The 14,933-nt window shown below is 43.4% G+C and overlaps 1 protein-coding gene across 13 annotated transcripts in view; it reads left to right on the forward strand.

The window, feature by feature from the left end:
* The window catches only part of epb41l2 (erythrocyte membrane protein band 4.1 like 2), a 38,906-nt gene that overhangs the window by 8,463 nt on the left and 15,510 nt on the right, over window positions 1-14,933 (forward strand). For all 13 annotated transcript variants that reach the window (XM_058057452.2, XM_058057457.2, XM_058057453.2 and 10 more), the window contains exons 2-14: window positions 3,554-3,787; window positions 3,866-4,057; window positions 4,800-5,021; window positions 8,662-8,766; window positions 8,851-8,893; window positions 10,197-10,272; window positions 11,641-11,737; window positions 11,826-11,950; window positions 12,029-12,116; window positions 12,662-12,814; window positions 12,989-13,086; window positions 13,154-13,326; window positions 14,291-14,373. In XM_058057452.2, the coding sequence (XP_057913435.2) occupies window positions 3,569-3,787; window positions 3,866-4,057; window positions 4,800-5,021; window positions 8,662-8,766; window positions 8,851-8,893; window positions 10,197-10,272; window positions 11,641-11,737; window positions 11,826-11,950; window positions 12,029-12,116; window positions 12,662-12,814; window positions 12,989-13,086; window positions 13,154-13,326; window positions 14,291-14,373 (1,674 nt within the window). In that variant the 5' untranslated portion in view covers window positions 3,554-3,568. The remainder of the gene's footprint in view (window positions 1-3,553; window positions 3,788-3,865; window positions 4,058-4,799; window positions 5,022-8,661; window positions 8,767-8,850; window positions 8,894-10,196; window positions 10,273-11,640; window positions 11,738-11,825; window positions 11,951-12,028; window positions 12,117-12,661; window positions 12,815-12,988; window positions 13,087-13,153; window positions 13,327-14,290; window positions 14,374-14,933) is intronic.

The following is a 14,933-nucleotide window of genomic DNA, read 5'->3' on the forward strand; positions in this document are numbered from 1 at the left end:
ATATGCAAGGGCACGCTTTACAATGTATTTATAAAAACGGAAACAACAAATACATTTAGCAAGAATGATATGATTTATTGGCCACATAATAATAATGTGGCGGACCAGATGTGACCCCAGGGCCTTGAGTTTGACACCTGTGGTATAGAACGCGTTGAAGTGTTGGTGTAAGTGTAAAGGTGATTTGCATTGCGGAAGTCCCTCATGCTAAAAAAATTAACTGGAGCCCACAACTGGTTGGCGGGCCGCACTTTGGACACCCCTGTAAATGTCATCTTCTCTTCTCATTACCTTCTAGAAGAAAAACACTTTGTGTTCCTTTGACCTGCTCTGAACTGACAGATTTCGATTTGCCAACTCAAACTCCTAAGATTTCTGCAATTTGTTAGTTACGTTTTGTCACTTGACCACGCGATCGAATTTGCAGGTGAAACCGTTGACACTGATCTCATGCGTGCATGTAGAGCCGTCAATGTGTTTGCGTTCAAGTGCAAAATGTGAGGGCTTTTCCTGCTGTCCATTTGGCCGTGCAGTCACCGACGTTAAGAGCGCTAATTGGCTGTGAAATGGTCGGATCGTTTGCATCGCCGCACAAACAGATGCTGTGTTATGCAACTGCAAAAACCTTCACATCAATATAATTGGATGAAAGAAACTGTGCCCCCCCCAGCCCACCCCCGCCTCCCCATTTTATCAGCTGTAGCTATACTGTAACTCCACAATTTTACTGCCATAAAACATTCACCGTATGTGTATAGTGCACATGCCATAATAGTGTCACCGCCATTGTTTACATGGACTGTGGGAAGACGAGTGAACAGGGGAAGTTGGGGGGGGGTTAGCAAGGGGTGAGATAATGTGAGCGGCCGATTGGAGGGGATTGGAAAGAGGCCCCCGGAAGAGAGGGATTGTGTGAAGTGCAGCAGAGATTTAGTAAAAACAGGAGAAAGAGTTTGCTACATTGCCAGAGGACGGAAGAGACAAAGTTGTGTTAGAAAGTTATGAGGTGGAAAGAGCAAAGTCCTCGTGTTTTGTTTTTTTTTTAATCTCAGTAAGTAAAGTAGTGCTAAAGTGGCCGTGACCTACATCTTGCTCACAGATGCACGCCGGATGCCAACGTAATGAATCTCTGAAAGGCGTGGCCACTGCAGGACTGTAGGAGGTCAGTAGTCAGATGCCCGTTTTTATGACTGATACCTGTAGGTGTAACATTGTTAGCTGTGCCATCCCTTTATGGCTTGTGATCACGCCAAAATAAAACAACATCAGCAAACTTAACTGTTGGGACACGTGTCTGATTCACAGTCAGAAATCACAAAAGTTGCCGACCCTCTGAAAGCAGCAGCTCTAATCAAGCAGTGGCCTTATTATTGAGATGGAAAGTGTTTCTAGTCCTTTGCTTAGTATTTTTATTACTGTTTCATGTGCTCTGTGGGAGTGACTTAGGAGTTAAAATGAGGTCTGATTTAAACTCAACTTCAACTATCACTGTCCAGGATCGTGACTCGTACCTAACCCAAGCTCTTGGTGGCCGCTATACTTTTCCCAACCAACCCTGGTCAGGTTTGACGCCCTAAAGTTACAGTGTCAGTCCCACACTGAGAGGAGCTAACCATACTGTATATGTTCTGTCACTGTGACAACAGCCCATCTACTGGATCCCATTAGGCCCGTGTCATTCTCGTAAAAAGCTAAATTATGGGCTTGGATTCACTCTGTATCCTGACAGATGCACACCGCAGAACCGCTAGTGCGCTCCAGTGAAATCTTTATTGTTTAATTAGTGTCCTTGTCTGTGTAAATATTAGTCTTTGCATTTGCCGCATCCTGGAGACACAACAGCGTGTTGGTTACAAGTTTAGCCAATCAGAAGCATCATAATAACATCGTATCCATAGACGACAGTAACAAACATGGCGATTCGCAGTAGAAGGAAGCTACATGCTGATTGCTAGCGAATAAGCATTACTTTAAAATAAGACATTCCATGAAACTGAAAATTCTGAAAGATATGTTCTTCATTCAACTGTTGATGATCGCTGCCATGTTGTGGAGTGGGATGTGTTCATTTTATTGGTAAAGATTAGACCTGCCACAATAATCAATAACTCAATGAGCCACACCAAAATTAAAAATCATCTCCATAATTCTAAACCGGCTTTGATACATCTGTCTCACCTGGGATAGGTGGGATGGCCAATGACATAAATCTTACGTCATCGGTCAGGCCAAAAGCGTCTTAGGCATCCACACACATAAGCTGAAATTCCCAAATAACAGTATCTCAATTTTGAAGGACATTTGCGTGTGGACGAAAGGCCAAAACTGCATAGAAAAATCTGGGATTTTCTTTTAATCCATATTTGCGTGGACATAGTCTTAGCGATTGCTTATGCCATGCCCACCTCTGCCACAAATAGATTGTAGCCCTGTGGAAAACTGACATTTTATTAGCAAAAGGTGTGTCCTTCATAAAGTGTACTTGTTTCACTTTCGTGACACTTAACTTTTTCAATACATGTGCACACGCACACGCACAGACACCTTCATACATGCACCCCCTCCTTCCATCCATGCCTTATTAGCCACTCATGCATAAAGGGACCCACAGTAATCTATTTTTATTCCTGTGCCCTTCCTGCTGCTCTGACTGTCTGTTCTTTAACTCATAGTGGACTTGCAGAATCAGAGTAAAAAAACAGTGGTAAGATGACCAGAAATAAGTACACAGACGGCGTACAGGGAGTGCTGCTGATGGACCGCTGGGTTAGATTTAGAAGACTTGAAAGGACAGTTGATGATGATCATAATGGCTTAATAGGAAGTGAATCACGCTTTAATCCTCGGCCTCGAAGCTGTCTATTTGCACACACAGTCACGCACACACAGCATTACATAGAGACTCTCAGGTGGATGCCCCCCCGCTGCCCTCCTCCACGTGAAGAACCACGTAACGACCAGCGTGTGTGCTGGCTGTCCAAATGCGTCCGTCTCCAGCGCACAGGGCTGCCAAAGATATTTAGGTTGATACGTACGTGTTTGTGTGTATTGGGGAAACCAGTGAAGGTGACAATCCAGGAATTCTCCCCTTCCCTACAAGTTGTTAAGCAATTATTGTCCTTTACGTGTCAGTGCTTGAGCTCAAAGGTCATGCATTATTCCTTTTCAACCACCCAAGGTTTGAAAAAATGTGTGTTTTCCTCCACGTGTCAACATAACTCAGTAGTGCCCCTTCATTTTTATCCTGTTAAAAGGTGTCTCATTTATAAAAGATGTTGACGCTAAAAGTGTCAGTGCTTGAAAAAAAACAAACAGATATGATGCCTTTTAGCTCTTTTTTTTTATTGATGATAAATATGCTGAAATTAATATGATTCATAACAATTGTTCCTTAATTTAAAATCAATGTATGATATGTTAATAATATATTTTTTCTTATTTTAAAATATTTTTAAATACATTTTTAAATATGATTTCATAATGGGAATTATTTTTTCAGTTGTATATGTTTTATGATTGATAGATTTTTTTCATTTTCCCCGTGCCTCCTCAGGTTTGACGTGTCGCCATGACAACAGAGGCAGGCTCTGAGACGGAGGTGAAGGAGAACGCTGAGGAAAAGTCAGCTGACCAGCTCGACCAATCGGAAAAGACCACAGAGGGGACCCAGGAAGTGGCCGCCACCGAGGCAGAGGAGAGGCAGACGGAGAAGCAGAAGGAGAAAGAGGGCAAAGGAATCACTCGCTACCTGCCGACATGGTTTAAGAAGCAGAAGTCTCAAAGCCAGGTGCGCATCCATCTCCAATTTAGTTTCAAATGTGTTTGTGTCACCTTAGCTCCCGTCTGAAAATGCCGCTCTGTACAGACCTCCCCAACCAAGGAGGTCCCACCCACAGAGGAGCTTTCCATCAAGGTGAACCAGGAGGAAGCGCACGTCCCAGAGGTCAACGGGCACGCAGAGGAAGCGGAAGAGAAGGAAGTGGTCAGTCCGCAGCAGCAGCAGCAAGTGAAGGAAAAAGAAGCCGAGTCTCACTCCAACGCCAGCGCCGACACCGAGGTATATACGCACGCCTGATTTGAAAAAATTTTGTCATTCCACCGATCAAATTGTAATCAGCAGAAAAAAAAATATTTATTTAAACATATAAACACATTTTTTCATTTTTTTTCCTTGTCCAAAGTAAAGCAAGGCATTTGTGTAAATACCTACCATAGCTTGAAAACTCCAGCTTTGGTGCTGAGAGATCAATAAAGCTCATAGGCTAAATAAGAAGGCTGGAGGGTTATTAGCTGCATTGCAAGGTTTAAAAACTGCCCAGGGAAATCCCACAAATCTTGATGTTTATCAGGGATTATGGCATTTAATGTGCCACCATATTAAAGCGTAAAAACAAGACCTTTGTGGCTTTGAGCGCTGACAGTCATTACTCTCTGGCATACATTTTGCAACAGGCGCAGAGTAAAACGTGAAAAAGTCAAAGCAGCACTGAGAGTAAGGCTTGTGAAACACTCCTAGACACATTAGTCTTTGTGCAGATGAATAGAAATAAACACCATAGAGGTAAAAAAAGAAGTGCTTGTGCAGTGTTCACACATATTTGTCGGACAAGACACCCACTCTTGGACTGTTATGTTCCTTTCAGTGGTCACAATAAACCCCCAGGCCCACCCTGTGACATCAACCACTTAGCCAGCCAGCCAAAAACATACGCCCGCAGTCTTGTAGAAGCAGACACACACAAGAAGGACGTGCTGAGAAGCCTCATCTGTCTTTTCTTCTTTTCCTTCTGCTCCGTCAGCCTGCCGGGGAAGGGAAAGTGGACGAGAGCGCCCAGAAAAGTCTAGAGCGGACGGAGGAGACGACTAAAGAAGGAGCCAAGGAGGAGGTGGACAAGGAGGGAGGCCAAGGCCAAACTTTCATTTTCCAGTCGCCACTTCGTTTGGTGAGGAAGAACAAGATGAAGCTGGTGGTGTGTCACGTGACCCTGCTGGACGGGTCAGACTTCACTTGCGAAGTGGAGGTGAGACTCAACACAACAATACATACATATATGGGTTCTACTGGGTTCAATACATACTTTTATATTTATATTGTCAAATATACTTTTGTCTGCACAACTATAGTTTTCCAAAAAAAAATTCCCTCTGCTGCGTTGAATGTGTAGGTTATTTTTATTTATTTGCCATCTTAGATTGTACAAAAAGCTTGTCAAATGCTTTTGTAACATATTGCATGATGTAACTCAAATATTCCAAATCAATATGCGGTCTACCTGGTTGAATATGTAGGGTTTTATTTTTAAGCTGAATTTACCAAAAAGCTTGTCAAATATCTTACTTAATATGACTTATTTACCTTACTCTGACCTTACTTAATATTTCTAACCAAAACCTTCATGACATTACGTGAGATTAGATTGATGAAACACCTCAAAGGGTGCGGCTTGGACACATCCTCAGTGAAGGACCTAGGGTCATTGGGTGTTTCGGGTCTTTGATCTTCAGACACCCTCACCTAGGCGACCCAACCGGGGGTGATCAGGCCCCGGTTTGTGTCCAAGCAGCGTGCTACTCCATGCGTCTCCCCTCTTGGCTCACCTCAAGGCTTTTTCGGCTGCCTCGCTGATGTTTTTGGTGGCCCTTCTCTCTTGTGACCTTACTTAATATTTCTAACCAAAACCTTCATGACATTACGTGACCTTACTTAATATTTCTAACCAAAACCTTCATGACATTACGTGACCTCACTTAATATTTCTAACCAAAATGCCATCTACTGGATTGTTATTTCTATATTCTGTCATATTTACCAGTTTAGAGTTTACAAAAAGCTTGCAAAATATATTTGTGACGTATATGTGGTCTGGTATATGTGGGTTATTTTCATATTCTACTCTTTTTACCAGGTTTTGTTTTACAAAAAGCTTACTAAATAGATGTCTAAAGAGCGGCGTTATCACACACACGCCCAGGCGGAGAGCAGAGCAGTGATGCATTTTCTCTTCCAAACTTCAGTCAGTCAGAGCAGTCGGTGCACGTGAGATAGGATCTAGCATGTGTATGCGTGTGCACTTTCTGACTTATTGTAGAAGTAGCCGCTTCCATTGTTTGGGTGGCTTCCGAGGGGATAATGGTGCTGGGTGAGGAGGCTTGTCTGGAGAGTACAACACACACATTTAGAAGCTTATGTGGGGCTTGGATTGGGGTTGGGGGGGGTCCCTACAAGATTAGTTTTTACATCTGCTACTCTCCACTAAGCACAGGCGCCAGAGCCTTTTCAACTTTTGGATGTAGAGCACCCATTTGAAATGGTCTAATCTCACGAGATGGTTCATGGGAAGTGTATGAGTCTTCATGTTGAAATTTGGACAGCTTAAAAGTACTTTTAGTAACATTACGGAGCGGGACAGGGGACACAAACCTTAGCAAACATGATCGGTTTTGACGGTTTTTCCTTCATCACCTCATGTAAACGTGAAAATTGACAGCCAAATGAGGGCGATGAATGAGTTTCATCACATTTTAAGCTCCCAATCAGACTCTCGGGACGCATGATACTGTTATTTGATTTCAACTGAAGGCCCTACGCCATTTTCCAAAATTACAGTGCGCCGACGCCCGAGCCTTTGTTGTTGTTTGAACAGAAGCGTCTTTGTCCTCCCAACAGATAACGCTGATACTGCAACAACTGCTATTGTCCCAAGCGCACACACATACACACACAGTCATCCATCCATCCATCCATCCATCCACACAGTGGCATGGCGAGGCTAGCAGAGGGAGAGATGCACAATGCATTCCAGAGATTAAACTTTTTTATTTTGTCCAGCAGGCCTCCAACACACACACACACACACACACACACCACTTTCTACAATCCGAATCACTGGTGGTTGTGTGACTTATCATCCATCTGCTATGCTTATCAAAACATTTTCCTCAGTTATTGCTTTATGCAGTACTGACCTCCTCCTTCATGATTTAGGTTCTAATTTGTAGTGTAATTAACACACACGCGCGCACACACACGCCATGTCCATGTCAAGCCACCCCTCTGATGCTCTTGTATGACTTTATTGTGACCTGAACACATCCACAACACCGTATATCTATCACCAACTCACAAACACGTCACTAGGCCTCCTCGGAACGACAGCGAGGTGCATTCACTGACACTCCAAACATCACAACAACGTCTTTCTCATGCCTGTATGTGTGCTCTAAATAAAGAGAAATACAAAGAAAACCACCAAGCGGCTAAGTGCCAGGCTCTCGCCTATAGGTCGCAATCATGCTTGAATGCAACCACACAGCAGGCTTGCCTACGAAAAGGCACTTGTGCGCTCCGCCGAGTAGAAGAACATACCGCAGATGTTTTCTACTGGAAAAAAGGCCGTCTTTTATTCCCATTCCTTCCACTTTCAGCACGCTGTACTGACCGTCTTGAAAGTCTCTCTGTGGAATGCATCTCTCTCTTGCTGTGTGCGTGTGTGTGTGTGTGTGCGTGTGTGTGTGTGTGTGTGTGTGTGTGTGTGTGTGTGCACGCACTCGATGACTGGGAGATTTCATTATTTCATTTTTTTTCCACCCTCGCTGTCTGACCTCCTGCCTGTGTAAAGGTCACCGTCTCTCCCTCTATGAGTGTGTGTGTTTGTGCGCACAACATCGATGTGTGTTAAATGTCATTGTCATTGCTCAGTGTGGAGGATTTTATGGTTACTCTTGATGGAATGTGTCCCCTCTGAAAGAGAGTCCTCAAGCAAATATGGAAGAGACAGAGATGCATTGATGGAGAGACGATTTGGAGAGGAAGTGAGCGGCATGTATGAGTAGAAACTATGTCCGCCTGTATTCATAATAATGCTTAAGTGGAAATGCAAAAAGAATGCAGACGTGAACGTGTATGCTAGGTTCAATGGCATGTTAGCTTCATTGGCCACTCCAAATTGTCCATAGGTATGAATGTGGGTGGGAATGGTTGTCTATTTGTGCCCTGTGATTGGCCGGTTGCCAGTCCAGGGATAGGCTCTAACTACACACCCCGTACCCAAATGAGGATAGGATAGTAGATGTATAGGAGATGGATGGATTTTTCATTTTTATTTTTTATTATCTCATAGTTTTTGTCTTCTGGTTATTATTTTATTATTTTTACATATTTATACTTTTATATTATCTTTTTTCACATTAATTTATGATTTGTTTTAAATTCATATTTCAAAATGTCTGGACTGCACAGCGGTCGAGTGGTTAGCGCGCTGACCTCACAGCTAGGAGACCCAAGTTCAATCCCACCCTCGGCCATCTTTGTGTGGACTTTGAATGTTCTCCCCGTGTATGCGTGGGTGTTCTCTCTTCCTCCAATATTGCAAAAACATGCTAGGTTAATTGTCCAAATTGTCCATAAACAATAAATGTGAGTGTGAATGGTTGTTTGTCTATATGTGCCCTGTGATTGGCTGGCGACCTGTTCTGGGTGGACCCCACCTCTTCCCCGAAGACAGCTAGGATAGGCTCCAGCACCCCCGCGATCCTCTGTAGAAAATGAATGAATGAATGAAATGTTTGTCTTCTTTCTGGCCTACATAAATGTGCAAAGTCACACTTGATTGTATTAATTATGTATTGATGAATGATGAATGTTTTTTTCCACGCCAACAGAAACGTGCCAAGGGCCTGTTTTTATTCTTCAAAGTGTGCGAGCATCTTAATCTACTGGAGAAAGACTACTTTGGTCTGACTTACAAGGACCACCACGAGCACAAGGTTGTTGTTTATTGCATTATACATACAAAGAAATGCACCCAAAGTGTGGATGTCAAATATCTCCCATCTTCTCTTGGCCTTCAGTGTTGGTTGGATCCCACCAAGGAAATCAAGAGACAGATCCGCAGTAAGTTTGCTTCTTAACAAACATTCCCATCGCTGTGTGTAGTGTACGTGTACAGACAGTGTCAAGTGGAAGGTGGTGTTAAATGGTATTATTATTTGGTATTATTATTCGACACCACTCTGCTTAATTACAGACAGCTGACAGCCAACATTGTCCCAGGAGGTTTTCATGGCTGTCTGTACACCTACCTATAGTATGAAGAATGTGTGGTTTTGTGTAAAGCAGCTAGAAGCCAATGTGCAGCGTGCGTTAGTAAAGTGATTCCAGCACACAAGACCTAAATAAGAACCTCATGAAGCTGATAAACTGAAAGCAAGCACCTCCAAATTAGAGTAATTCACCCAAAATCCCATAATGCAGGCAAATCCCAAGAAAAGAAATTGGCACCTGTTTTTTTTTTTTTTTCTTCTTTGGCCTTTTGCAAAACTTGAACGTGAACAGTAGTAAATACATTAAATGAGATGCATTCACAAACAGAATTTTTGTATTTGGTATTGCTGCTGGCTTGTCCATGGTAATTATAATTTGTGAATTTTATTTGGATTTATTACTTTTATTTATATTGATATTATTTTAATGGTTGGTATTATTATTAAATAGTTTTATTTAAAAATAGTGTTTTTATGTATATTTATTGAATAATTTGTTTAATTCTTAAATTATTTTTAAATTATTATGTAAATTGTTTAAATGACTTTTGTTCCATTTGCGCTGGTCACAAAAAAACCATTTTTTTAAGTACCGGTTTGGTCAAAACGACCCCGCAAACTCAACAACGATACAAGAATATGCATCGGAGCTTACCTGTAGTTACCAGAATCCCATTCAACTGTAAAAAGTTGTGGAGACCCATTTATATTAAGAGTGTTAGCTTATTTTTACACTAGTATGAATAATATAAATATATAAAAAGCCAATGAAGGTTTCACGGTGTTGATGATTTGAACCTGCAACTGATTTTTATCTATGGGAACATTTGGAGACCAGATTGTTCCCGACCACGCTGAAGATTGCACTTTTGGTTACACAATACCGGATGCACCACGTGTTTGTTTGTTTGTGTTGATGCTTGCGTGCGAGACGCATCGGGCTTAGCGGCGTCTAAAAGCTGCTGTTTGCCCTCGCTCCAACCCGCTGAAACACACACACACACAGACAGATGAGAGGAGGCAGGATGGATGGAATGATGCCAGATGGATGGAAACGGCTTCAATCACACTAAAATCTCAGGGATTTGCCGTGAAGGATCCCCCTGTCTTTTCTCACCCTGTGGTTTCACTTTGTATTGCTTCCTTCTCTGTAGGTAACAACTGGCAGTTTGCATTCAATGTCAAGTTTTACCCACCTGACCCCTCTTTGCTGTCTGAAGACATCACAAGGTAAACAAAACACTGATTGCTGTTCAATGATGAATGATCACAAAAACCTTGGCAGGTTTTGAGCATCCAAAAGAAACAACACAGGACTAGGAACTTCTTATTCCAGACCTAAGAACTAATGGTAATGGTTCGGTTGATTTGAAACATACAATCTCCTAAGTGATGATAAGTAGTCATTAAAGGGGTCTTTAAAGGCACCGTGTTTGCCTGCTGAACAGCCACTTAAGCCTCCTTGTCAGCGAGTGTCCGCCCCGCCGCTGTATTATTGGTGCCGTCGTCAAAGACTTTCCTCTCGTAACCAGGATCCAGAACCGACACAGCCGCCAGATGCACGTAGACGATTTCCCCCCCTGGGGGTTGTCTGAATGCCGTCATTCTCTTCAGAAACCTCCCATTTAGTTAATGAATTCCTCCGCGAAGGTTGGCGGCGGACACGGAAAACAATTTCCTAACGGTCCAGTGTAGCTGTTATGTAACTGACTTTGGGATCGCTGTATCAAGTATGATCCGTAAAGGTTATCTGAAAAAAATTACACAACAAGCAAAGCTCCGCTGGGAACGTTTGATCCCCTGCCAGATGAGGTGGGCTGGGGCCTCCCGGGGAGGAGGAACACAGGTTTGTGTCGTTATTAGGCTTTTCTTTGTTCGATTTATTGAAAAGTTTGAATGCTACACATAGTACAGTCTCTAATTATATCAGGAGGAGCATTTATTTCCATAAAGTAGAAGGCGTAGTAAACAATGGAGGAGGATGTGTGGGATACATTGTGGTTATTTCTGACCATCGGGGGTGTCATGAGGAGAGATGATGCACAAGATTGGGTTCAAGAGAACGAGACTAGATGAAATTGTGGCTTGTTCATGCTTATGGGCTCACTCTGCTCATTATTAATATTCCCATATTTCCTTTGCAATCATCTTTTTTTCCTCCTAATTTTTGAGCATGTTACCGTGCATTGCTCCTACTGAGGCTCCAGCACTGTGTTTGTTTGTGCATGTGTGTATAATAGCAGCCCCACCTCGCCCACAGACATAAAACAACTGTGTGGCTAACAAGAGGTCTCACTCTCATTGTTCTATGGAAGGCTGTTCTATGAAGCATCTTGGTGCCGAACCAGTGCGCTCTACCTGGAAAAACAGACCCATGCACATGGCAATATGACAAAATGATAAAGTTCATTTTCATTTGTTGTGTAATTTATCCTGAACCAGAAATCCTGTCACATTTTAACCTTGTGAGATTTTGTGACACCCCTAACCAGCATGCATTTGCATGATTTTCTAGCCGGAATGGTAGTCCTACCAACAATAACATGACTGCGTGTCTATAGCATTTGCAGCAAATAACTCAGACATCTCTTTGTCAAGGTACCTATTGTGTCTGCAGCTACGTGAAGATGTGGCATCGGGTCGACTCCCCTGCTCCTTCGTCACCCACGCTCTGCTGGGCTCGTACACACTGCAGGTACAGTCCACGTGCATGTAAAAAAAAAAAAAAAAAAAAAAAGTATACGTGCATCGTATGTGACTTTCTCCTCCTTCTGGGTCTGCAGGCCGAAATGGGTGACTACGAACCCGACCAGTGTCGTCCTCTGGACTACATCAGCCAGCTGACTTCTGCCCCCAATCAGAGCAAAGAGATGGAGGAGAAGATTCTGGAGCTCCACAAGTCCCACAAGTGAGGCCCTGTCTATTAAAAAACAAAAAGCGTCTAAAATGGAAATGAAAAATGAAATATGACCTTTTGTACTTGCAGGGGAATGACACCAGCACAGGCTGACTGCCAGTTTCTCGAAAATGCCAAGAAGTTGTCCATGTACGGGGTCGACCTGCACCACGCCAAGGTACCAACGCACCCACCCCCACTCCTAGGTCCGCGTTAGCACAGTGTCAGCTGTGCAAACACTCACTTGAGGCCATGGGAACAGCCCTCGTCTCCCCCACTGGGATCGCAGCCCATCAGCAGGCCCGTTCCCATGCGCGTCGTGTCTCCTTAAAATAGAAAATGGAGGATGTGAGATGGAGGACAATTGTGACAAGGACAACGGATGACAGCATTTGATGGGGCATACCAGTGTCAAAATCCTCACTGTTGGTGCTAAAAAGAGCAGAGGTCGATGAGCTGTCAGCAGCAGGGCAAGGCCTTCCATTATCCCACTCCAACCCCCCAACTGCCATTAGTTTTTCTCCTGTGTTAACTCAGGCCCTGTAATCAATACCGCAACTGACCATTACTCCATGGCCTTGGACTTAAAAGCTTCACAACCAGTTAGCCTGTCAGCTAACCGTGTTATGTCGGATAGCAGATGTTTCTGCAGGAATCAATAAATGCTACCGATGGTGCTTTCATTTGAACACTCTACTATATATCGTGATGTCGTCATGGCAGGATTGCGAGGGTGTGGACATCCTGCTGGGGGTGTGCGCTAATGGACTCCTGGTCTACAAGGACAGGCTGCGGATAAATCGCTTTGCCTGGCCCAAAATACTCAAGATTTCATACAAGAGGAACAACTTCTACATCAAGATCAGACCGGGAGAGGTGCGTACTGCTGCTTGTATTCTGATTTGCTCGAAAGAGTCCAAACACAAATTATCTGTTCCAGCGTCAAACCTTTCATATAAGGTACTGCGCAATCTTTTAAGTCCCACTGTCTTTTATTGACCTTACATCATAATTAAAGCTAACTAGCTTTCTGTCGTTGTTCCTGAAAAGACGGAGCAGTTTGAGAGCACGGTGGGATTCAAACTCCAGAATCATCGATCAGCCAAACGGCTGTGGAAGGTCTGCGTGGAGAACCACAGCTTCTTCAGGTAGCAAACCATTCAGGACTACTGTACAGAACATAAAGGTGATTCATCCCTTCTTTTCATTTCCTAGACTCAACGCCCCAGAACAACCCACCAAGGCCCGCTTCTTGACTCTGGGCTCCAAGTTCCGCTACAGCGGACGCACGCAGAACCAAACCCGCCTGGCCAGCACGCTCATAGACCGCCCCGCCCCTGCTTTTGAACGCACCTCGTCAAAACGCATCAGCCGTAGTTTAGATGGAGGTAACTCGCAGGAATTCATTCCCATTTTCTACTGTCTGACCAGATACAGGAAATAGCTGCAGCTGTTTCCTGTCACACACACAAGTTGAAAACAGCAGAGTGTAATGAAAATACCCTGACTAGGAAATGAATGGAGTGTCATGTAGATACCTCAAAGACTTCATACCAAATATCTGTTTTGGTTTTGATATTTGATGTTTAATACAGTCAATCCCTGCACATGCGCCATTCAGCATTCATAGCACTGCAAATTAGCTCATTTTTGGTTATTAAAAATTACCTTTTGGGGCGGCAAATGCTCCTTAGGTGGAGCAGGTCAAGGTTGGCGGTTTGATTCTCACTCCCTCCACCCAGTCACTTGTGTTGTATACCTGGGCAGGACACTTTGCCCACCTTTGCTCCACTGCTGCCCACATTGATGTATGAATGCCAGTGAATGTGGTGGTGGTTGGAGGACGGGGTGTCTGTCAGACTACCTGGGGTAGTCCTGTGGTTGAGGACCCTTTCTTCACAGCATACTCTAAGAATGACACTTTTTTTTAGAATTGTCTTTATTTTATAATGTAAGATTAATGCCAACATCAACAAACGTAACCATGTAATGGAATTGTATTATTTGTAGGCTGTATCCAATTGTCCTGTTTATAAAATATGTTGAATTGTCTGACACAAAGAGATTTCAATTCCCAATTTAAATGTGTTTAATAAGTATATGATGCATATCTGGGGCTTAAGCCTGGTCTGTGACTGAACAATGGCAAGCGAATGGGCATGTCTGTCAAAAATAGACAGTATAGGTGTATCAAGGTGGATGCCAATTGTCCTGGAGTTTATTTAAAACAGCACACAGCCACATAATGGTGTTCCTGTCCATGTGTGATATTACCCCCTGCTGGTGGCCCTCATCCACTACAACTAAATGGTTATTATGTTTGTGTTTATTTGTGTTTTATTTCTTTCTCAGCTCCGATGATCAGCATCACAGATACCAGCAGGGAGGCTGAGAACGGACACGAACCTCACCTGGACCTCCACTCTGACTCCAAGGTGTGTTTCCATCATATGCCGTGAATTCATGTTGGGGTTCCATTTTTAACGTTGTTTGTGTGTTGATGAGAGCTGTGGGAGTGTGCCTCCATTAAGTGGATCTCAATATGAGAGCAGAGGCCTACTACTATGTTTATGATCATGTTATCATGTTGTCATGTACTTGTACGTGCTTTAACAGCTCGTGGTAGCCCAGCCCGGCAAGTTGGCGCCACATTTCTTAGCACAGGCGCAGGTTGACTGCATATACATAATACATATTGTTTACGCATGCCTCCTCTTTAAGCCTCCTGCCCTCCCCTTTCTCACTTTTTATCCCTTTTTATCCCCTTTTCAAACCCCTCACACACACCCCAGCACTCTCTCACCAGACTTTTTGACAGCAGTCGGGTTTCCATCCATATATTTATGATGTACTGTAAATTATTCTGGTTTCTTTAGACCAAGATGAAAATTTACTAATTTTCAATAAGCCCTAACTGGTGTCAAAATAGTATATTGGGTAGTGGTACAGGATGTGCACTAGCACAGTATAGCTACAGTATGTGAGCTACAGTGCT

The sequence above is a fragment of the Doryrhamphus excisus genome, linkage group LG19 (assembly GCF_037039965.1).
Source record: "Doryrhamphus excisus strain RoL-2023G ecotype Guam linkage group LG19, RoL_Dexc_Guam_v1.1, whole genome shotgun sequence".
Taxonomy (NCBI): Eukaryota; Metazoa; Chordata; class Actinopteri; order Syngnathiformes; family Syngnathidae; genus Doryrhamphus; species Doryrhamphus excisus.